This window comes from Amyelois transitella, chromosome 18 (assembly GCF_032362555.1).
Source record: "Amyelois transitella isolate CPQ chromosome 18, ilAmyTran1.1, whole genome shotgun sequence".
NCBI lineage: Eukaryota > Metazoa > Arthropoda > Insecta > Lepidoptera > Pyralidae > Amyelois > Amyelois transitella.
Window position 1 is genome coordinate 6596193 of NC_083521.1, and position 25438 is coordinate 6621630.

General features: G+C 33.7%; 1 protein-coding gene across 3 annotated transcripts in view; it reads left to right on the top strand.

Annotated features, from left to right (window-relative positions):
* The window catches only part of LOC106129491 (hypoxia-inducible factor 1-alpha), a 73642-nt gene that overhangs the window by 17171 nt on the left and 31033 nt on the right, over positions 1 to 25438 (top strand). For all 3 annotated transcript variants that reach the window (XM_060949063.1, XM_060949064.1, XM_060949062.1), the window contains exons 3-7: positions 2209 to 2381; positions 4200 to 4370; positions 5277 to 5494; positions 6851 to 6957; positions 25291 to 25435. In XM_060949063.1, coding sequence (XP_060805046.1) covers positions 2209 to 2381; positions 4200 to 4370; positions 5277 to 5494; positions 6851 to 6957; positions 25291 to 25435 — 814 coding nt within the window. The remainder of the gene's footprint in view (positions 1 to 2208; positions 2382 to 4199; positions 4371 to 5276; positions 5495 to 6850; positions 6958 to 25290; positions 25436 to 25438) is intronic.

The window sequence follows — 25438 nt, forward strand, 5'->3', positions numbered from 1 at the left end:
ATTTTTGGTGAAATGATGCGTGGAAAAGGCCTATATGGAACTATGAGGTGTTTAAAACAATAGTGTAAGGCAGCCCATGATCGTGCATGGGTATATCTCTATCCGCGGTTTTCATATAAGTAACACATTCATTGCGGCCGATGTTGTAGTATGAGATGTAATAAGAATGAGATGTTCCAATATGGATAATATTCAATTTGAAGTGTACTAAATTATTTTGTCCATCGACTACTGACCTTGAATATATTAAAAAGGGGTAAATTTTTAGCTCAATCTTTTTTTTTACTGTACCAAATGTCCTTGACCCTGGCTGAAGAAGTGGTCTGAGCTACTGTATTTAACTTGGGCAAAACAGCAGTTCTACTCGAAGCTATGATGCCACGATGCAATACAAGAGACATCGATCAGAGTAGAAAAAGGGTATTAAAATTCTGTTCAAGGAAACTAAAATTATATTCAACATCGACAAATTATAATAAGTACCTCAAGAAGCACAAAATGTTTGATAACACTAAAGAACTAGGAGTGAATGAGTGGCTTGATGTTATTATGTAGGTACCTACTCAGGTCGTTAATATTTGTGAGTTCCAATACCTATCCCGCCACTGATAAGGCATTATCTGTGGTCGAACAGGTCGTTGTATTTGTACAATCTACTGAACACACAGAGAGAGAGGCATTAGTCAGCGATGCGTTTACGGTTAATATACATACATATAATCACGTCTCTATACCTGACGATGTAGACAGAACCAACAGTTTCGAAATTACTGAAGGTCACGTTCAGATGAATGGCTTATTTTGGAATTGAGATTCAGATAGTGACAGATTGCTAGCCTATCGCCTACAAGAAGAATCCCAAGTTTATTAGCCTTGCTGATCGAATCTTACAATGTGCACTGGGAAAGAACTAGCTACACTATGGTTTCTCTTTGCTACCAGACCAGCATGCCACGTTTGTGTTGAAAAATATAGATATTACTAAAAACCAGACAGCAAACAAATCAATAGCAAAAGAAGGTCAACTACTATCTTATCCCGCCGCCATTGCCGTATTATCGCAAAATTATTGTAATATACGATTAGCAGTATCGGACCGTTGTGTAAACTAACTTTAGGATAACAATGAAATGACTTATTCTTTGTTGAGAAAACCTAGAATTGGCAGAACTTGATACTTAATTTTTATTTGGGGTTTTGCCCCTGTTTTTCAGAAGCAACTTGAAATACCGAGAACTTCCGAATCAATCGTTGTTACCGCAAATTTCCGACTTACAAAATGTATTGTTTAGTCACCTATTGAAATACAGACGCCGTCCGTGACCCCAAAACAATACAGTCTGATATGTTTATTAAATAGATAACTCCAATAGCATGTATAAGTTCTAAAAGGCACATGTGGAACTTTTGATACACAAACACTGAGCCGAGTAGTTTATTAGCGGTTATTGGTTAGAATGCTAAGCGCACCCCATGCCCCGACCACGAAGCAAAGCCGAGATTAACTTTAAGAATGGAATCTGAGTTCTTAGGAATAATAACTTAATACAAATTTATATATACAAACTCCTAGGCGAATAACAAATTCACAACGTCATAAGTTTTTAACTTAAGTCCAAAGATATAAAATCGAACAATGGAAATTTTATTGTCAGGAGTTTATTTTTTGTGTAAATTTCAGCACTTTAGAATAAGATCACTCTATCTTTTTGAGCGTAAAAAGCAAGTTCCTAAGGCAATAGGCGCATTCGTCTAGTGCAGCTTTTACCGTCTACCCTCTGTAAAGGTGCGGGGGTCAGACGGGGACGGGAGTCGCTAAGTTTATAATTCTGACTTACTAATCAAGGTTCAAGGTCAAGAGCACCCTGGTCTCTTCTCCAGGGGGATGAAACGGGACTTACGCCAGAAACAAAAATAAAGTTTTTGTGAAATCTCACCTGTGTGATTCTCAAAATACATACATACATAAAATTACGCCCCTTTTCCGGAGGGGTAGGCAGAGACTACCTCTTTCCACTTGCCACGATCTCTGCATACTTCCTTTGCTTCATCCACATTCATAACATTGTTCATGCAGGCTCGGCGGTTTCGGGTACTTTTGATTCTCAAAATTTGCAATAAAATATAGGCTTGGGAGAGAAAAGGAGAGGGTAACTGAACAGAGCATGTTTATTTATTCACCAAATTTCTTACGTGATACAATTCCAGTGCCCGGTGACAACACAGAGCAGTCCAAACTTGAGAACCCCAAAGGTCTGGAGGAGGTTTCATCCGAGCTGTCGTACATGAAGGCTCTCGACGGATTCGTGCTGGTGCTGTCACAACAAGGGGACATTGTATACTGCAGCGAGAACATTTCTGATCATCTTGGAGTGTCACAGGTAAATAAAGCTGTTTTTACACTAGAATCGGGTCATTGTCGATATAATTTTCACGGCTAGCACATAGCATCATTAAATTCAGCGATGGGCGTTTATATCATAGGTACATTCATCGTTTAGTTTACCATATATTGGTGTAATGGCTGTTTATTCGAAGCTCTTTGTCAGCCTAACATAATAACAGTCCCTCAATATCTAGGGCTAATTCCGCAATTTGACTAAAAGGAAATCTATCTCCTTTTAGTCGGTACGATGGAAACTATCGATAATTCCTCGTCTACTTCTACCTTAACCCGGTACTAATTATACGTTTACCGTTCAAATTAATAAGCAGAAATGAGTAGTCTACCTGGTTTAAGGGGACAAAAATGAGTAGTGAGCCACCTGATCTTGTTGATATCAATCAAAAATAAAACAAAAGACTGTTATTACTGTTATTTAATACATATAGAATTTCTTCTTGTTTTTCTTTAATAAATTTTAATCCTTGTTTATAGAGTTGTTGTCCTCAAAACGGCTATAGCTTTCTGTTAACATATTTATTCCGTATCCGGTTAGCGGCAATATTACCGTAATCGTAGATATCCGATAAGGAAATTGAATCTATGTAAATGTCAGATATGTTGAGATTTTTCCGCCTATTGAAATTATTTTTGTCGAAATTTATCAAACAAAAAGATAATAGAGACTTTTCGCTTTAAAATATTTTCACGAAATGATTGATATAAGAGATTGTCACAGTCTATATCGAGTCCCATGAAGTTAAACGGTATAATCATCATTTTGCAATCATTCATCATGAAAATTTATGCATTATGATGATTATGACAAATCTCGTTATTCGAAACTATGATTAGGTATGCCATGAAAACTTATGGGAATTTTAATCTATTTTTTGAAGAAGACTGACTTAATGATTGAATGAAAACACATCAATGCCCAAACCGCTGGAGCTAGACATTTTAAATTTCACACCAAATTCTCCCGAAATTAACATGGGAATAGAAATTAACTGGATTATTCTTTTTATACAGACAGAGCGGCGGGCGTATGCTAGTATTACAAATCTGAAGTAATTCTAGGTCATTGATCTGAGGTCAGGCATGATCGTATGATTATAAAAAATCACGGAAAAGCATTTAAGTGTAAACGCTATTTACGTTAAAGACTGTAATATAAAAAATGCGCATCAGTTTTCCTCGTGATAACTATTTGTTGACTGGCCTTAGATTTTTAGGAATTAAGTTTAGGTTGTAGGTCAAATGGAAAAAATGCATTGAAGTATTCTAATAAGTACAGGTATTACCTACAATACCACTTACAATTTGCTACGTATTGAGTACCTATGTAAGTAGTAAGTAACATTACTTACATTTTGAATTCAAACAAAAGTAAAGTCATGTAAATCAGCTGTAGTTTAATAAAAGTTTGATAAATTTCAGTAAAAATAAACCCCCAATAAATGTGATAATAAACAAACATAACTTAGAAACTATGTTGCCGATGTCACACTAATGATGTCGTAAATCAGCTTAAGACAAGGCAGTTAACCAATTTTTGAACGTTTAAACGACTCTTTATCTTAGTGCAGTGTGCACACACAACACAGACCACGTGGTATGCATCTACAATCGGCGCCTAGCACATGTAGGTCAATCTATTTAGTAGCTAAATGACACTTAATATGTTAACAATAAAGCTTAAAATGCGTCGAACTAACTGCATATGCGTTAATGTAACTAGCGCCAACAACGTCACTCTTTTAATTAATGGAAGAATCCAATACGAAATTTAAATTATTTTTATTTTTAATTTCAGATGGAAATTATGGGCCAGAGCGTGTTCGAATTTAGCCACCCGTGCGATCACGATGAGATCAGGGAAGCATTACGTTCGAACGGAACAGGACGTAGGGACTTGCTCCTACGTCTTAAATGCACTCTCACCAGCAAAGGAAGAAACGTTCACTTAAAATCAGCTTCGTATAAGGTTAGTAAAAAAATCCTGGCCGAAATATTATAACTATAAGACAATTATGGATAATATTCATTAGAATATTTATGTGAGATAACGCCGGTTTTCAATTGACCGCTTCGAGAATATTCGGAGGGCCTTCAATGGATCATTAGTCGCGTCGCGTGTCCGTAGGCTTGGATATTAATGAGGTTAAAGGAATACGATGGTATGCTTGGAAAGTTTCTTTAATATAATGTTTCTATCACGTTTCTATGATATACACTTTTATACGTACTGATATAATAGAGTTTGACAGTACCAACCAACAGTCTCAAAAGACTGATAGCTGCATGGCTTAATGATGAAAGTTTATATAAAATGTAACGAAAGCTGAACGATTTGGAGTCCAACATAAAAAATCCACGCTTTGTGAATCTGTCCCATAGAAAATAACTCATCTAAGTATATCCTGTATGGTTAGACCGAGGCCACAACAACCTTGGAAATATTAGAAGATTGGGGTTCAAATAATGACATACTAAATGATCGCTTATCATTGCCATACATCCAGAAAAAAAATGGCTTGTGATATTCCTACAAGTCTTGTCAACCTCTGTGACAAATATCATAAAATACCCATTTTGGACAACCTTATCCAATGTTGTAATGGAGAATGATTTGATATTATCTAAGTATATTTTGTTATTAATCATTTTTATACATAGCGCTATGTAAAAGACGATACATACATACATAAAATCACGCCTTTTTCCCGGAGGGGTAGGACCACATCTTTCCACTTGACACGATCTCTGCTGATATAATATAACCCTAGAAAAACATCATAAAATTTATGAATATTTTCACACTAATCTTACCTTCAGATTGCACTGAAGCAATTTAGTACATGTAAGATCTTATTTAATTATTTTTCCGCAGGTGGTCCACATTACTGGCCACATGTTAACTCCTGAAGATAAAAAAGAAAACTCAGAGAAGGAAGATAAGAATTCCGAATTCAAACCGCTGAAGTGCGGTTCGCTCATCGCAGTGGGCCGGCCGATACCCCATCCTTCAAACATCGAGATACCGTTGGATAACAAGACCTTCTTGTCCAAGCATAGTTTAGATATGAAGATAACTTATACTGATGAAGCGTAAGTTTTTTTTACTATTATCTATTTAAAAGATTTTTCTGCTTTTATAAGAGCCATCTGATGAACTGAGTTCGTACTAGTTTGTTAGAGGTAAAACCATGTCTTGGCAAATGAATCACTGAGCCACTGAACTATCGCCGTATAAAAGTACCTAAAGTAGAACAACCTGCTTTTATTTTGTAGTATGAGTACTCGAAACTCCGAATAGATGGCGCTGTAAATAAAACCACTGCCAATATTACCTGACCGAATGCGAGAAGCAACATTATTAGCCACACACCGATAACAAGAAAACCCCACATTAGCCGGTCATGTTATATCAACAAAAATATCACCTTCAAATGCATTGTAGGTTAAACACGGTGTGATTTCGCGGTTTGTCGGTGATTTTGTACACAGTGGATGTTAAAGATACAAGTGTTTATGAAAAGAGTGATGATTGGTGTGGTTTTGTGTTGTGGTGCCATTTATTTATATTGGTATTTTTATGAGTGATTTGTTGTTATCCTACCGGGATATGGCGGGGATTTCAAAATATGTAAGTTCTGCCCTGAATTTCTTATAAAATTTAGTCTATATTATATGTAGACCAACAGTATTTTTTTAAATTTTGCAATATAGTTGTGTTTTTGTGATTCAACCATCGTTTTATACCTACTGCGATGGCCAGAGTATCGATAGGTCATTCAAGGTTAACTGTAAAGGGACCCGTAAACATAACCTAAACTTTAAATCGAAGGAGTTTAGGTCACATTGAGTTTGACCTTTGTGAAAGTGTATGAATTGCATACGTAGTCATAATAAGTATAATGACTCTTAGAATTAAGTTGAATTTCTCTGTCAAAAATATATTTTTACAATCCTTATCATTTTATGATTACTTGAATTTCTCAATTCTTTGAATTTTATTTATTTTTCTAAATACCTACTTTTAATCACTTTTGGTACTGTTCAGAATTTTATATTATACTTTTTATAGTTAAAGGCAAAGTACGTCCTTTTTACTTAAAGAATTTCTGTGAAATGGAAATAAACAAAGGAAATACGTGGCAACTATTTGAGTTTATTTGTGATGTTTAAAGTATATAATATTTAGGAAAAAAATACACTTACATAAATTAGTAAAATATGCTAATTATGTAAAATGACTGGAATTTAGAGATCAATTTTAATTTTTCTAAACGATTTATTCTAATTATGACGATTATTATGTCATATAAATTTATTCTTTTCAAAGTGAAAGTCAGGTGACAAACTTCCTTCATTTTCCAGAATCAAATGCTGATGTAATTTTTTGGACTTTGACACCTTGACGCTATATCACCTAATAGATCGCTTTCTCTCCAATTGTTTCAGTCTGTTGAACACCTTAGGATTCGAACCCGACGAAATGGTCGGCCGTTCCTTGTACGACTTCCACCACGCCGCAGACAGTGCCTCTCTTTCTCAACACTTCAAGTCATGTAAGTTTTTTTTTTTCGCGACGCATTTATATTATTTCTGGACATATAAGACTTAGGTAATGAAAACGACCAACACCAAGCACATTGCAATAGCAAAACAAAGAAGACTTTTGACCTCTTTATTTGTTTTTATTTATCTAAATAAAACATAGTAGTTAATTAATTCAACGCCATCTGTAGCCGAGTTTGATAACTAAGTGGCAGGACTTTAGCGCCATCTAGCAGCATTACTTGAATTAAGAAAGGAAGATGGCAGCACTTGTTTCGAAATGAACTTTGTACAATCTAAAAAAGGTAGCAATTTTGTAGACTAAAAGTAGTAAGTAAAGGATAGAAAGGCGAGAAATTATTGATCATCAATTTTCGCACCAGAAAAGGTAATATTACCAATTTATATTAGGCTAAACGCCATGCTAGCAGCGACGACACAAAAGAGAATACTTAAGCACTATTATTTTTTACTAGCTGTACCCGCGACTTAGTCCGCGTGGAATAGTTATTTTGGTCATCATTGAAGCCCTCAAGGATGAATAATTATCCCCGTTTTTTTTTTCACATTTTCCATTATTTCTTCGCTCCTAATAGTTGCAGCGTGATGTTATATAGTCTTAAACCTTCCTCGATAAATGGTCTATTTAACGCGAAAACAAACAAATAAACAAATTCTCTACATTTGGCATGTAAATTTAAAATAGGCTTAATTAATTTAACTTAGGCTGTAGTTAATGTTTACTTTTTATTATCATTACAATGGCTTTTTAACATAGTATATGTTAAAAATGTTAAAATTATGAAACTTTCACCAGAGGGTGATGATAATATAGTTATTATCTTTGTTGATACTTCTTTAAATATATGTATTTCTTCCAATTAATCGACTATAGGACTATTGCACTAAGAGGCATTTGGCTTTTGTGTTTTAGGAAGGTAGTCGCTAAGAACGGATCTTATATTCCTTTTTGAGCCTTATAAATTCTCTCCAGATTTTCAATCTAAGTATATATAAAACTCTTTGATTACTGAGTTGTTGACTCAAAGACAACGCACAGCCGAAACTGCTGGGTTTTGAAATTTGGCATGTAGGGTCCTTATATGGTCTTAGAGATAGGGTTATGATGCGATGACACTAAGAGATAATTTCCTGATATTGATAAAATAAATATAAAATTAACTTACCGTATAAAACACTGAAAAGCTTCATACGATTACCCTCTTCAAGTTAACGCATATTTACAAGCATCATTAACAAAATGCGACCTAAATGTTGCGTAACCATGTCGCAGTAGAGCGCGCCATTTTTCGCTATTAAGCCAAATTCAGCCGATTTGTTTTGATATTCGAGACACGTGCTACATCCTCTCACCCGCTCTCTAAGGTTGTCAACCCTAAGTAACCAGGGAAAAGATAAAAATAAAGTATTACCGAAGATTATCCTGAAATTACCGTTTTAAATGTTAAGCGTGTATCATAACAGTAATGAGCGTAGAAAGAGAAATCAGTTAGACTTGTGTCTAGATGAACCTAATTTGATCAAATCAAGGAGGTTTTTAGAAAAGAGCTACCTACTCAAAACTACCAAAAACCGATTTCATGAAAAGATTCAACGATATGAAGCAAAAGACACGCGCAAATGCAGTGGTAAAATCTGTCGACTTTTTCGAGTAAGAGGCGTTATTTGAGTGCGATTTCAAATCCAGATTACAAAACGTTTGATGGGAACAAAGGTTTCCTTCATCAAGTTAAGCGAATGTTTGCCACCCCTATTGGCAGTTAAAACCAGCTTTGACCGGTAAGGTCCCGTTCATGTGCTGTATGTTTTATTACAGGGTCGGTTTATTGTGATCTTTGCTTTATTTCAACACGACATTACAGAGTTATTACCACAAAGATGATATTACTTCTTGATTAAAACTCGGAAAGAAGGACTAAACCTGAATAAATTAAAGTCAAATTAATTTCCCAAGGGAATTAGGTTGCTCGAGTTAACCATAAAAATCTATTCTTTTCCTCTTGTCAGAAGTTTTTAACTGAATTATTTATAGTTCTTACAATTTTGTGATACTTATTTCTAATACTTATATCCAATAATTGCAAGAGATTTAATATTTTTTGAGTTTTTTTAAGAGTTAATGAAACTGATTTCACTTCGATATCAAATATTAATCATAAAATATTTTCATCTTTGCCGACTGAATAACCTATCTCAAGATTTTGGCTCACAAACAATAAAATAATTAGCACATTTAACTGGTGTTTTCGCTTTAACAACAAATTTAACTATTCATTTCTAAAATTTTCTGAGCTGGCAATGGCTATTTCAGAATTTTATTACTTACAATACCCTAATAGCATTGAATTAATTAAGCACTTACTTTCTAATGGCTTTTAGTATTAACAGCATGAGGGCCCCTTTCTCCCCCATTCCAAGACATAAAAATAACCAAAATGCGTATACGTCTACTTATATAGAGAATACTACTGTTGACGGCCTTTGCCAAAACAGAGAAATACTTATATAGTACAGATAACAAAAGCTATAAATGGACCACTTGAAATGGTCTACAGCTCTACATAAACTGGTTGTTATATCGAGACACGAAATAACTATGGAGCTAATATGAATAGATAATGTAGTACGTACCTACCGAAAATGTTATTATATAGTCCTCCGAGTCCATGAAGTCCATACTAAAATTAGCCAAGTGAGAGTTGGACTTGTGTACCGGGGACCCCCGTTTGATGAATCATCGCGTTTCTGACAAAAATGATCAACGTTTTTCCTTATGGAATCCGAAATTCTGCGGAATAGCGCATTTGATCGAACTTTATTCACACAACATGATCTGTGTTAGATAAGGTAAATTTTTGTAAAGTTAGAGAATGTTAATGTATGAGACAACAATCTGATATGACTACTCAGTCATTCCAGTGATAATACAAGAATATTCCATGTAAGGCGAATTTGTCACTGTACCCTTAAAAACATTTCCAAAATCGCCAGCCTTGAAATCTATATTCTTGTGCGACAAATACTCTTTGTAACGTTAGCCCCTTAACACACAAGTGCCCTTTCAGCCTTGTGTGCTCCGTACCAATAAGGTGCGTCTATAAAACACGTGTTAATATGTTGTTTACGAGGATCTGATAAAAGTCAAGGTTTCGTGTCGAATAAAATGGATTACTGGAAGTGTGCGTTTTATCTCTTTTCACTTGTTCAGACGGGTTGAGAAGCCGCTTTGCTGATTGGAATAGAAAATACTTTTATTTTTTCAAATTCATTTAGAACTTGTTTATATTAATATGGTCAAATACGATGCTTCTCAGAAAACGTAAAAATATTCTGACGCAAGCATACTCTAGAAATGATATTATAATATAGCGCTAGTTTTATTTATACAGAACTTGATGATTATGATCAGACCATTTAATTACCGAATAATGACGAGTTTTATACTAAAATAGAATTAATTAAGGTAAATAAAACTTAACCTCCAGTTAAATCATACGACAACATGCATTTACAAATTAAATATGTTTATGTACATATATTATTTCGTGTGTAGTCACACACTATTGTTCCATGACGTTTTCCATAAAAAAGTGCTATTGCGTAAATGACTACGTATCTTTAACACAAGTATATAATTAAGTTAAGACGCTTACGTGTTAAGAGAATGAGCCTTTAGTCATTTTTAATTTTGACAGAAATATATATAACCTATCGTTTTCTGTATTGTCCATTTTTCTTATCGTCCCAAAATCAATGTATTTCACAGATGAGTTCTGCTTTTTTAGGAAAATTCTTAATGGGAACAGATCGAATAATAGGAGTTCATAGGAGGGACTTAATCCCGTTTGGCTACCAGTCTTTCAGCTGACCAAACAAAAACGAGATAATGGTGCGATAAAGTGCACATGCATACTGCAAAATACATACATTACAAACAAAGTACATACAACCATAAGGTACATAAAATACATTATAACAATAAATACACATACCTACACTCATAAAATTTCAGATCAAACTGTATTTTTGAATTTTACAATGCTCGGCAGAATTCCTACATTAACGATTTCGTTCGATTTCAGCCTTCTAAACGCAAAACAGTCCTGCCATTTACTGCTTATCAATTAACAGAGAGCCCATCTTAAAATTTACCGACCATATTTCTTAATAGGAACCGAGTAACAAGCAATTTCTCCACCGCTTCAAGCCCAAAAGTAATGTTCCGAAAAGGGTTTATGGCGTCAATTGCGTGATCGAGTCGTATAGTATCGACACGACACCGATTGCCTGATTGCATCTTTATTTTACTGATGGAATGATTCGAGAACGCAAAGTGTCTTATTGTTCATTTTATTGCGATGTATTACTGCTGTTACCATTTTCAGTGCCTAACACTTGTCTAATGTTTATTCATTTGTGTTCAAGATATAGTGCATGTTCCATGTTTATATTCTTAAAAACATACCAGGTGATAACTTTATAAATATACTAGCGACCCGCCTCGGCTTCGCACGGGTAATATTTATAGATATAAACCTGCCTCAGAAAACCCTCTTTCCAACATTTCAAATAGGGACAAAATCCGTCAAAATCTTTGCGAGATTAGCGCATACAAACAGAAAATAGGAATCAATAGACTCAAATGCCATATTTAGCCCGTAATGATAAACAAAGTATATGATGGCTTGCTACTTGCAAGCTCATTAGACTATGGGAAAGTCCATAAAATGTAGCCAACCTCATGTTCTGAAAGGAAATATCCCTGTATTTGGGCCTTTCAGTATCAATTGCCCTGGCGAGATAAGTTTTATTACAGACTGTCCCTGTTATCCCGTATAATAAAATTTATCTCGACTTAGATAAAGTATAACAGTAAAATGCTTTCGTTTATTATTATAGTGAAAAATAGGCCCAAGGGGGTATTCACTTACGTGCTAACTTGTAACGTTATAAATGCGTCTCTAGGGATAGGATTTAGAAATTCCATTATGTTCCTATCACTAAAATTGTCTATTAAATCAAGAACTAATTTTTGTTGTTATTGAAAATTATAATGAAATTGATGACTCACTAAAGTGTAATTTAAAGAGCTTTAAGAAAAGCGACTGAAAAACTAACATAGGAATTTTTGTATCTCGTTCTAGATCGTTTCTGCAAACGCTACTTTTCGTGCTTATATTTTGCAAATTGCGGTCGGTCATAAATTAAATTGCCAGAATTTAGTGTAATAAAATGATAAAAATTTGGTGAAGAAATGAGTAGATAACTATGTTGCGTAACTTAAATAACTTTTTCTAATACGCTTTCCAATGCATATTAAATGCGTAGTAGCGACTTGAATAAATTTTTCTGCTTTAAAATTAGGTGTCTTCACGTATAATTTCCCGCATCGATTCAATATTTCGCATGTAAATGAATGTGGAAAACCAATCGGGCGAGGAAGGAGAAACATCGATGAAATCAGGCAAATTTAGGTTGGTATTCACGAATACGTAATACCGATTCGTAATTTTTATCAGATAAATTTTGACGTGGCGGAAGGTCATGGCCCGCGTCAGCGCTTCACGTAGCTCATTTACATGCTCGCATGTATTAGGTATTTTGATGATAACATACATCTTAAATCCAGTGGCAAAGACTTTAATATTATAGCTTGTAGCTACAATACGGCGTTATAAAGGCGGCAATCAAGGCGTATCACTTTGACCGGTGAACCTCAACAAAACAGATATCAGAATGAAGTTAAGTAGTTGTCAAATTAGATTATCTAAGTGAATTAAAAAAGGTAGTGAAGGGTTTAAAGCGGGAGGAGCATGAGTAGGAAGGCAGTAAAGAGTGTCATTAAATAAGAGGATAAAATGGATATAACCACTGAAAGTAATAAAACATTAAAATAAATTAAATCAAATTCAACTCTTAAATAAATTGGAGGATTGCAAACATTTCTTTACACAATACACATGCCTATTCAACATTATCATTATATAAAGTTTCAAAATAGGTACATAATAAAAAGTATTACGTATCTCATTTTACAAGTTTTTTTTATCTAATTTGTTTAGGTATCAATGATCTATTACGTATTTTAAAATAAATCATTGCCTTCACGTGTTTGATGCGTGATTTAGAGAAACACGCGATTTTTATCTAAAATAGCGTACGTTTATTTTATAAGTATAGTAACTGTCAATACTTCAACTATAACACCCTGTAATTGAGAATTCTCATTGTGTAATTGTGTGTGTGATTGTCACTGTTCTCATTATATATACCCTATTCAAAGCTATCATGATGTCGTTAATTACAATGGTGTTTCACATTTTATTAAGTATCGCATGTCAATAATATTTATTCAGTAAGAAAGGTTCATCGAATTACCTAGCCCTACACTTCTTATGATAATAACTACTTAGATTTCCAACTGGTCCTTTGAATCATGTCTGGAACAAATTTCTAGATTTGTGCTAGATGTAAATAAACGAATGTATTCCGTAAAGTCGTGTTTAAATACTTATGCAGTTGCTCCTCGGGAGTGTAGCTCGGCCTGAATTAGGTGCCACAGAACATCGAACAGCAAACAGTTATAGTAAAATCACAATACTCACTCAAATATACCAGAGTTAATAAAGCACAACAAACATGTCGTAAATGAAGCTACTGATAATAAAAACGTAAACATAATGTTAGATTGTGAAGATAGTAATGAATGTGCACGCATTGATCACGACCACAGTTGCCTTGAACTTGAACAGCATAGAAACGAAAATATACGTAAATGAGTCACAGTCAACGACTATATTTTTATATTCCATTGGCGCCAAACATACAAGCATTTATTTAATAACCATTTAGCGTTTTTAATTAAAGCGGAGTGGACGTTTACGTTTTTTTAATCAAGAGGACTCTGAAATTTGTTAAAGATTGATTAAGTTGATCTTGGAATATTTGGCTAAAATTAAGCGGTAACGTTACTTCTCATACTGTAATGCTTCCACTGGTTGATAATGTTTCTAGCATTAAGTCTGCAAATTTGTATTTTGTGCAATGAAGTCTAAAAAATAAATAATGTTACAAAGTTGTCATTTTGAATAGTTGATAAAATTATAAACATACATACATTTTATCACGTCTATATCCGTTGCGGGGTACACAGAACCAAAAGACTGGTGGGCAACGTTCAGCTGTTTGGCTTTATGATAGTTGAGACTGAGATTGATTTGAAAACATTAAAATTATAAAACTTTCAAAAATTTTGTTCTTTATTACTTAAAGAGTATATTCAGTTTAATTTAGTATATAAAAAGCATTATCTTACTTCGCAAAGAGATCAATAAGGCGATATCAACCATACCTATATCTGCCTACAAACTCAACCGACAAATGGAAATCCACCACGGAATTCAATTTGATAAGACTGACGGCATTACGGGAAATTGGGATTTTTTTTTGTGCGAAAAATGCCCAGCCTCGTGATATGCGTATTTATTTTGGCATACTAACAACTGTCGACTAAAAACATCTCGAGCATTAGAGCTGCATTAGACCTTCGGGCAGCTTGAGAGGTCGAGGTGGCGACCAAAATATACGTTTCGTTTGTGTCACATAATATTGTGCAAACAACAGGATTGTATCATATCTCATATCTTTCATTTAATTATATAATCACGTCTATAGGTATCCCTTGCGGGGTAGACATAACCAGCAGTCTTAAAAGACTGATAGGCCACGTTCAGCTGTTATGCTTAATGATAGAATTTGAGATTGAAATAATGACATGTTGATAGCCCATCGCCTAAAAAAAGAATCACAAAATTATAAGAATATCCCTTAGTCGTATTTTACCCTATTCTTTTTATATTCTGATAGATACTCATATATTTCGTTGATTCGTTTCATGTATTATGATTTAAAACTTTAAACTTAGTACGTAAATCTCAAGGTAAAATTCCTTTTTCTCTTGACTAGTCTCATTCGTCATGTTGTTGTTACTTTACCATTCATTTTCTTCCGCATCTTGTGTGACGTCTTTTGAAACTAAATTTATATTTTCTTTTGATACCTCCGACGCAATTAACAACCATTTAATGAAAAAAAAATATAGGCACTTTTTGATAAAAAATAGAAGCGTTATATTTCCCCAAAGACTTAGGTATGTGAAATACCTAGTGATCTTTCACACAAGTCTTACACCTACATTTAAATACCCAACAAGGGTTTTAAGAGTTTCGTCGTTGGTATATGAAATATGCTTATAAGCAAAGTTAAGATTAAAATGGCTAGCCTGCCTTATGACTGAGATAATAAAGACCATATACGATTTTAGGGCCCAAAAATGGCAACGGTTCTGTCAGCATTAGAATCTTTATTGGTTATGATAATGCTGCCTCCCGTGTGTGATCTGGTAACTGCGTCTTTCCATACCGACACGAAAGCTGTAAAATTCTAATATACAAACATTGCGTTAATATTGCGCAACCTTTCCTTGGAGGAAATTTTAAGAACGCAAACATTTATCACTGCGTGATTTTTCGGCGTTTTAATGTATTTTGATAAAAATTAATGAATAAATACTGTGATCACGTTATTATAAAATTTTCAGTAGCTGTTCTGAAATTTGCTGTTAATTACATAAGCGCACAAAGACACACACATATTAAACTAACAGTTAACTTCAGACTTTTTTCTACGTCTATGATTTCATACTTGCTCGCTTAATCAGATCAGTTAATTTAAATTTCAGTTTGCGAATAACAATAAACTGGCCTTGTACTGGATAAATCATTGGGTCAAGATTTTCATTTAGTTTTTGCCGTCGAAATTTTCAGCTTAGCATAATTATTGCCAACAGTTTTAATTTTGTTAATTTGTTGTTGTACTGAATCGTTAATATGAAACGCTTTTGTTAACCAAATACCTCTCTAATGTTGTACGTGTTCAAACAACGCAATATCGCATTACTACATTCTTGGTCCGTCGGGACCGGGATTATTCAAATAAAGCGGATCCTTTTCTTAAAGTCCTACTTGAATGTAAAATAAAAACCCACACGCATCAGAAGCCCCGCTCGGTATAAATGTGTTTAACTAGTGGCCTAACACTATTAGATTCGGTGTCATAGTGGCTTATTTCCCACTAGGGAATAAATATTAAACCTTGTTTTGAAGAGAGATGCTATCATTTCTATAGAACCACTTTTTCGAATGTAGACAACTTTAGGGCATACAAAAGCACCAGCTAGTGACTCGAGTAATCGATTAAGGAATACATACATACATACATAAAATCACGCCTCTTTCCCGGAGGGTTAGGCAGAGACTACCTCTTTCCACTTGCCACGATCATACTTCCTTCGCTTCATCCACATTCATAACTCTCTTCATACAAGCTCGGCGGTTTCGGGTACTTTTGACCTGACCCTTTACCAGGACGTCCTTAATTTGATCAAGATACGTTCGTCTAGGTCTTCCCACTCCGACCTTTCCCTCCACACTCTCCTTGTATATCTGCTTAGTCAACCTGCTTTCATTCATCCTCTCCACATGACCGAACCATCTTAACATACCCGAAGTTTTATACGAATTTTGAATTGTATAACGTAAAGATATTATGCTTTTTTATAATCGAGCGTTTTATATGCTTTAATGAATAATTAGTTTTCTTAACTCACAATTTAAATATATTTCAGCCACATTCTCTGAATTAAAAGCGTTGTGACTGCAATAAATGATTTAGCTGTCGTACCAAACAAACAATGAGAGTATAAATACATACTTTAAACAACATTTAAGTAAGTGGCTGTATTAACTTTTTTTCGCAAGGTATAAAAGATATAAAAAGTAGTTATTTATTACTACAAAAATCATTGATTATTTGTCATCGATGTAAACGAATTCTCCAGGAAAATAATACCTACCGAACCTTGATTATTTTCGATTATTTATGACACACCGAGATTTATTTCATTGTTACTAAGTCCCGTTTCAATTAATCTAATAGCATATATCCTCTTTTGTCACATGACATGCCATCCCAGTTTTATAATCTAGCCAGTGGCTATTTCGGCTGCCTCTCATCTTGAAGATAACGAGCGGCGAATTTTACGACCGCCCCGAAATTTGTCGTCGACGGGTCTTGTGACTCCTGCGGTCCAGACTTTTCTGGAAATCAAATTTTACTCGACACATTATCTTCTTACTAGATCGATGAATAGGATTCTCTGGGGATTTCAGATTTTATGTCTTAGAAATGTTGTCGTAAAATAGTTTTCTCTTTTACCCGTAAATGTAAGAATGTCCAAGATATCTTCCAATAGCCCGTTAAATTGTAAAGAAGTAAAAAATCCTCATTATCATTTTCATGAATAATACAAATTAGTCACGAGGTTTTGCTATTAGTAAGTGCAATTGTATCCCTATATTCTTGTTCATTAGGGCGGTTGAACTCTCTCATGGACAAGTTTATTTTAGATGCTCTAAATATAATTTTCAATGTGTTCTCTTTTTCTTTAAAATGTCTCTGACGTTTTCGCTGTTTGAACACGCCCGCTAGTCGTGCACTTCAATTATATAATTCGTATTTGTTGTTGTTTGTTATATCATTAGTCAGATTTTAAATAAGTATTGCCATCATTTTTCATTGAAAATCTCTAGGTTCAAATCCAACGTTTATTGTTACGTACTTTCATTTACACTTACGTTAAGATCATATACACATAGAAATTCTCGTTATATATTTTTTACTTTTCACCAGAGTTCTAGCACATTCATTGTCTACTAGCTGTCTTTTAAAAACACCAATTATGTATGAGTTTGAATTTTAATCTATATTTGACCGTTTCTTAATTCTACTAAGAAATGTTATATTTGATTGCGACTTCAATGCTTTTGCTACCCTCTTATTAGTTTATATTTCTTCTATTTAATTGCCAAAATTAATTGGAAAATACTCTTTAAACAGGAAGACAACTCGTAATTCCTGAAGTTCTGCAATTAATAACTCGGATTCGAAAGCCCCTTGTTTATTGCTGTTTTTATCTGTACTAAAAATGTTTAGTAATCGTCGGGAAGTTGAGCGATAAAAAAACCAATTGTCTGCTTCCTACATATTTTAACATCTTTCCAATGCGTGATAATGATAAGCATTATCAATCATTTATCGTAACAGATATACACTTATGATAGCACGTAATTCTATAATCAAGACCCCCGTCAATAAACGTGTATAGGAAAATTGAGAAATACATATGGAACAAATTACACAGATTGAGTTAGCCTCGAAGTATGTTCGAGACTTATGTTAAGAGATACTCGTACTAACTCAACACTACTATATTTTATAATAAATACTTATATAGATAAACATCCAAGAAGCCAATCAGAAAAAGTTCTTTTCTCATAATGCCCTGGCATTCGAAAATCTTGCTGGCGTCCGAAAGTATGAGCATAAAACAATACACACATCAAAACAATATTGAGGCGAAGCACAAAAGTGTTGACAACTGTAAGGGGTTAAAATGTAATTAGATATTGAAAATTCCTGCTTTAATCAGAGAGTCGGTGGTCGAATCGGTAAGGTGCGCCCGGTTCAAATGCGGGTTGCATTAGGCACAGGTTTAAATACTACTTCGACCATGTACCAATGACTATTTTCGTAGTTATGGACATGAGATTGAATACTAACTAGTACTCTTACGGTAAAAAAATATCGTGAGGAAACCTGCATATTCAAGCAACTGGATGTGTAACCATGATCCTATACGGGTTAGGTTCCGCTGCAAAGGTTGGGGAGGTCAAATGGGAGTCGCTTTGTATAAAAAACTGACTCACCCAATCTAGGTCCCATGGTCAAGGGACCCCGGGCTCCTCTCCAGAGGAGTGAGGATGTAACCGGGACTTTAGCCATAAGAAAGAAGAGATGTTTAAAATACCTTAATTAGTTTTGTATATGTATGAACAAGGTGTTCCGACGGGAATGAATTTTCTATTTATGTATTTCATCTTGACAAAAAAAATATTTACCAAAGTTAATCTAGATATAACTTTTACTCTTCGCGTAATAGAACAGAGAAATAATTTGCGTTTCTTTAAATTATTCTCTGGATTAAAGAAAACATAAAATACATTTTGTGGCTTCAGTCAGCCGGTTAATATATTGCTTATGGGTGTTAGACCTAGTAATGCTGAAAAATCTAAGAGACTAAAATAATTTTATAGTTTTGTTTACTTCATGGAGGCGACACATAGCTGCATACTTTTTTATAAGTTTAAACTAGTACGATCAAAGCTTTATTCAAAATTCCTGAGTGCGACCAAAATAGCTGAGATGTGGCAACATCATTCTGACGATAGTTCCAATTGCTTCCCTCTGGAGAGAAGCCCAGGGTCCGCCTGTGGCCAGTTACTTGAGAGGTGCAGTCTAACCATACAAAGCTTGGATGTACGTATAGTTACATATCCAGTTCCTTGAATGTTCAGATGTAACATGTTAGTAGGGTCACGCCTGTACCCACCCACATTATGAACAAATCACGGTATTTTGGTGTAACGCTGACAGAGCCGTATGCGTGTTTTAGTAAAAATTAAAACTATATTAATACTTTACTTATCCTTATAAGTAGTATTGTTATATATTTTTTAAAGCTTAATCAAAGACATAGTATGTTTAATCTAAAAATCTACAATGTAATTTAATGAACGAGTAGAATATATACATAATGATATTCAACATTAAGCTCCATTGTTTACAACATCGCCCAAAAAATAAAAATTTTCACACCATGCTGTCATAAATTCTGCATCGCAATGTTTGAAATCGGGTTTTCACTTACGTCATTAGCTAAAGTGAAGCGATCCATTTGTTCTTTCAATTTACGATTGGATTAATTGAATTTTTAAACATTAACAAAAAAACACATACGAGCTTATAGATCGCCTAGTACATAAATGTTTGCAAAGAAGGCACTGCTCATATGCAAGTAATTATTTCCAGGTCTCCTATTTCTCCACAAATAAAACGTACCTACTTCAACTATTTACATAAGTGAGCGTTGTTATTTTTTCATTTACTTATGTAGCAAAGACATAACATCGCCACAATTTCAGTACTGCTTCGTCTGTTTCATTTTAATTAACAAAACGTTTTGATACGTAAACGGTCCGTGTAATTGTTACTACGGAAATTTCTCATGATCCCGTATTTTCCTTAAATTTTAAAAGATTTTTGCGAGTAATTCTTTATATATCGTTGAGTTACTGAATCAATATTAAATTGCGAAAGAATTGAATATTACTTACAGTTGCTTTTTAAACCGTACAGATTCCTTAAAGTATTACTTACCATAATTTTCTAATTTGCATTCAGACGGAATCCCAAAGAATCCTAGACCCCTGGAATTGCCTGTCTACGCTTTGCTATTAACATAAATCATGGCTAGTTGAGCGTTTATGGCTATATGCTAAACCAGTTTCCCGAAAGACCCACTACTATTGTATTGATTGAAACATTAGGTCAAATGCCATTGGCCTCCGTAGACTGAAATGGATTAAAATCAATTTTATTTGGATGGTTCAATGTCTTTCGCTGTCGTTTTTTAAATCTGTCTACGACGATGGACTTATCGAATATTTTGGCAAACAGCATAGGAACTTCATTGCACGATAGTGAATCACGTTAAAGTCTTCATAGATTTTCCTTTCATTACATCTAATTTTCATATTCGTAAAATTCTAATGTCCATCGGCTCCACGCATTACGAAATCTAAAAGACAACATGTTAAATTTGATTTAGTTCTTGTATTTGAGTAAGATAGTTCTCAAAATAAAAAAGAAACCTCACTTCTTCTTCACCATAAAGTCAAGTATTTATCTTCTGATTGTGGAATTTACAAAAAAACATGAAATTCCAGTAACCTATCCTAACTTTATCCGGATAACACAAAATTGCGAATTATGCTCTTGTTTATCTCCCTCTGTTGCTAACCGCAGTTTTGGCACTAGTCCAACTATTCGCATTTAATTCAACCGTACTAAAGTGGTTGTGGACATGTCATTTCTTCGCATGTCTTCTCAATCATCAAAATGAATTCAAATTGGTTCAAAAACAATACGTTACCCAATCTACTTAATGTGTACGTCCTTGTCCCTAAATTGACCTTTAACTCCTGTTATTTGATGCTTAGAGATAGATGGCTCATACATTATCAGAACAACAAAAACATCAAGAAAGCATCGTCTTATGTTTGTGTTATTGAACTTCTTATGTGACAATCTACTTTAAGACCCTCATCATTTTTATTTTGTTTCTTCTTGTGGTCCGGTAAAGAGAGACCGGCCCTTTTTTACTACGCTTTTATTAGCTTGGGTTGTATGTATGTATGTATGTAACGGAATCTTTGAGCTTAATTTTCACTGATTTCTAAACGTCTGATCAACTTGAAACTTTGCAAACGTATCAAGGACCGATGACAATGCAATATTTTGATAAGAGTTTCTCATTATCCTTATTAAAACTGCCAGGATTAATAAATTCATTTTTAGATCCTTCGTATGAGAGTAAGAGAGACAGAGATAGCACCAGTGCCAGTAATCTCCATACAAGAAACCAAGAAGTTCTGACGTATAAGGAGTCCAAAAAGAGATGTAATATATTTCCATATAATGTTACTATTAACCTGAGGCTTTTTTATTTCATCGCATCGCTCCATTTAGAATTACCATTAGAAACAATAGTAGAATTAGTAGAATATTTTAAAACAATAAAAAATATATAAGTAATAAAACAAAAGTAATAAATAAAAAATTGAACAACTAAATTTACAACAATACAAGAATAAAGTTACTACCTACAGAACTTTGCGATATTTAATACGTATTTAACATATTAATGCAATTCTTGAATTAACATTAGGTATCTTTTGCCTGTTTATAATAGCAACACTGTAATACTCGTGAGAGAAATGAGTGACAGTTTATTTTTGTCAATTAAGTTTTGCAGTAAGTTTTGAATTCGATTAGAAAACCTGTAAACTTTCTTTCTGTTTTTTTATACCGGTGCCTGTGTATTTACCTATTTGCACTTTGTTTTGTGCTGATAACTTGTCGTTATTTGTAGTTTGGAATCTTCCGTTGAGTCGAGCTTTGTTCTTCCGGATATTCGTGTGATTTTATCATCTGAGATTGGACTATGACTGTGTTCACTGTGTTGTGCAGATATTTTTTAGATAGGACTCCTGTAAAAAGTACCTGATTATTTGAGATAGGAGTCCCAAGTTTGTGTTTGTTTTTGTGAAAGACAGTTTTACAACGAAAGTGCCACGATGTCTTCAGATAAACATTGTTGCGTTCCTGGTTGTAAAGGCAGTGGAGGTATGTTTGAAATATTTTTGTTCCTGTATCAATCTGCCTCTTAATCTTGTGGTTTGATTCCTGGCAAGGCCACAATCGAAAATTATTATGTTTGCTGGATAGTCAAAAATATTATTAACAGTGATTTATCACTATAAAATTCTTTTCAACTGGGTTTAACAATCATCATACATACATATAATCACGTCTATATCCCTTGCGGGGTAGACAGAGCCAACAGCCTTGTAAAGACTGATAGGCCACGTTCAGTTATTTGGCTTTAAGATAGAATTGAGATTCAAATAGTGACAGGTTGCAAGCCCATCGCCTAAAAAAGAATCATCATTATGAGAATATTATGAGATTTAATCCAATCAGGCCACATATAACTTTAAGAAAGTTAGTTGTGAAAACCTCCGGCGATAGGCGCATGGTTGCAAAAGTCTTTTCTAGTATGATAGTTATACTAGAAGTGTTAACTTCCAAAAAATAATTGTTTAAACAAACTAAAAAACTACGCGTTTTATTGCTAATTGAACTAAAAAATAGAAAATAAATAATAGTTTAAAAAAAACTAAAAAACTACGCTTTTATTGCTAATCAAACTAAAAACTAGAAAATAAAAATTAATGACAAAGGAATTATAAAACAGTAGTAGCAAGTCGAACAATCAGTTATAGTCAATTACCTCCGATTAAAATTATAACAAAATTAAATTTATAAACAAAACAATTTAAATCGGAGTAAAAAGCGTGGGGTGCATTTTACTTCATTTTCATAACTCTCTTGTCATAAATATATGCTAATAGAATGATTTTAATATTTACTACATCAAGCACCCCACGCTTTTTACTCAGATTTAAATTGTTTTGTTTATAAATTTAATTTTGTTATAATTTTAATCAGAGGTAATTGACTATAACTGATTGTTCGACTTGCTACTACTGTTTTATAATTCCTTTGTCATTAATTTTTATTTTCTAGTTTTTAGTTTGATTAGCAATAAAAGCGTAGTTTTTTAGTTTTTTTTAAACTATTATTTTATCTTATTTTGCGTGACTCCTTGGCATTTCCGCTTATTTTAGTGTTTACTAGCACGCTAGTTTTAACACATGGAAAAGTAATAAGTATTAAATGATATCATCATCTTCTCTAGGTTCTATGTTTAGATTAAGCTATTTGTATGATTCCATTACAAAAGCGTAAATACATGCATGTGTTCATATTGATATTTAGGTTTCACTTCTTATTTTGGTCTGTATAATACTATAGTGAAGAAAATATTTGAAGTGTTGTTCTAATTAAGACTAGTTTATCGATATTGGATCTATTAAAATACTTTATTTTAAACGGCCATCAGTAAGAATTCAATAGCTTCGTGATAAATTGTTACACCTACCTTATTGATAATACAAAAACAAGATAGTAATAGTAATTACGAATATACTTAGGCACACTAAAGTTCAGCTGCTGTATTTTGTGAAAGACACTTTATATTAAGATTTTTATTGAAGTTTAAATATACCTCATTACTATGTGTAGTATTTTTTAAAGCCGCAGAAATAGCGAGACGTAAAACACCCAACAACAAAAATATATTATGCAACATATTTCTTTCGGCCATCCTCTGGTCACATGTATGCGTAGTTTTATTGTTAACAATATTATAGTGATAATCCTCAGGGGCTGATATTGGCGTGACTTCAACGAACAATAAATCTTTATTATCTGTTTTATGTAATTGTATTAGTTCATTAATTACTTAAAAATATTGGTTTAAATATTATTACATATTTTCCGTTCTTGTTTCTAAGAAGTACTGACTGTCAACTTTTTACTAACTGTATGATTTTTTCAAAATATTAAATATCGTATGGTGGCATTGTATATAAAATTTAAAGCATGTTAAAATCTGTCTAATCACGTGGCTAGCAACGTTACTCAAACTTAAATGTTTTGTTGCCAATAGTTAACTTATCGCAGTAAATAATTGACTTTACATTAAGTAAACATGATTTATATCATTATTCATAAACATTGTTACTACAATTATATGCGTAGTAAAATTTTATGCACGTGACAAATGACGCCAATGTAATACGTGCATCTTGATTGATAAGTAGACACGTGTGACGTAACACTGTAATAAAAATGACTGACTGACAGGTCTATCAACGCATAGCAAAACTCATATGAACGGATGTCACTGAAATTTAGCATACCATACAATAAAAAGATGAAAACATCGTCTTAAGTGTATGAAGAATTCTTAAATCTTAAATCTTCAAATTCTTTTGTATAATTATTGTAAGTTATTGGTTCACTGTCAACTAATGTTATAACTATTGTATAAGAAGTATGTATTTTTGTGACAAGGACAAACATTTCCAGTTATTGTCATTCTCGACCCTTTTCCATCCATGCAAAAGATGTACCCTTCATGTCAAGCCCTTTCTCGAACAGATCACATTTTACTCCGAATCATCAATAAAAATATATTCTTTTATTCATTTCAAAGGAAAAGCTTTTGTAAAGTTAACATTGTCCATTTACATTTTCATTTCAGTAAGGAAACGGAACGATACTGAAAAAAAACTTTCGTACATTTCTTTCTAATTCATTGTTCTGGGTAAAGTCCTTAAATGTATCGTTTTGAATATCAACAACTTGTAACTGTTTAGTTTCAGAGCCCTAAGCTTATTAGTTACAAAGTTTCCCCGGCCCTGAAACTAGTTCTACTCTTTCTTGGTACAATGAACTCTGAGCAGACTTCATTTGCTCATGATTATAGTCTATTACCGTATCTGTGACTTGACTTATCTTGTAAATATCGTTTTGTTATTTTATTAAAATAAGCTTTACTACCTGTGTTTTTTTTTCTGTATTTCTTTTTCTTATGGTGCAATAAAGAGTCTATCTATCTTTACAAAATTCTGATAATTTTAGCAGCCAGACTTTAAATTATTTCTTTGTTTTCACAGTATTCTCAAAGGGACAATGCGAAACCGGCCAGTACCGCTTTCTGGCAAAGAAGGGTGGTTACGCCTGGGTTCAAACCCAGGCCACACTGATCACCGACAAGCAACAGAAACCCATCAGCGTCGTCTGCGTCAACTACGTCATAAGGTA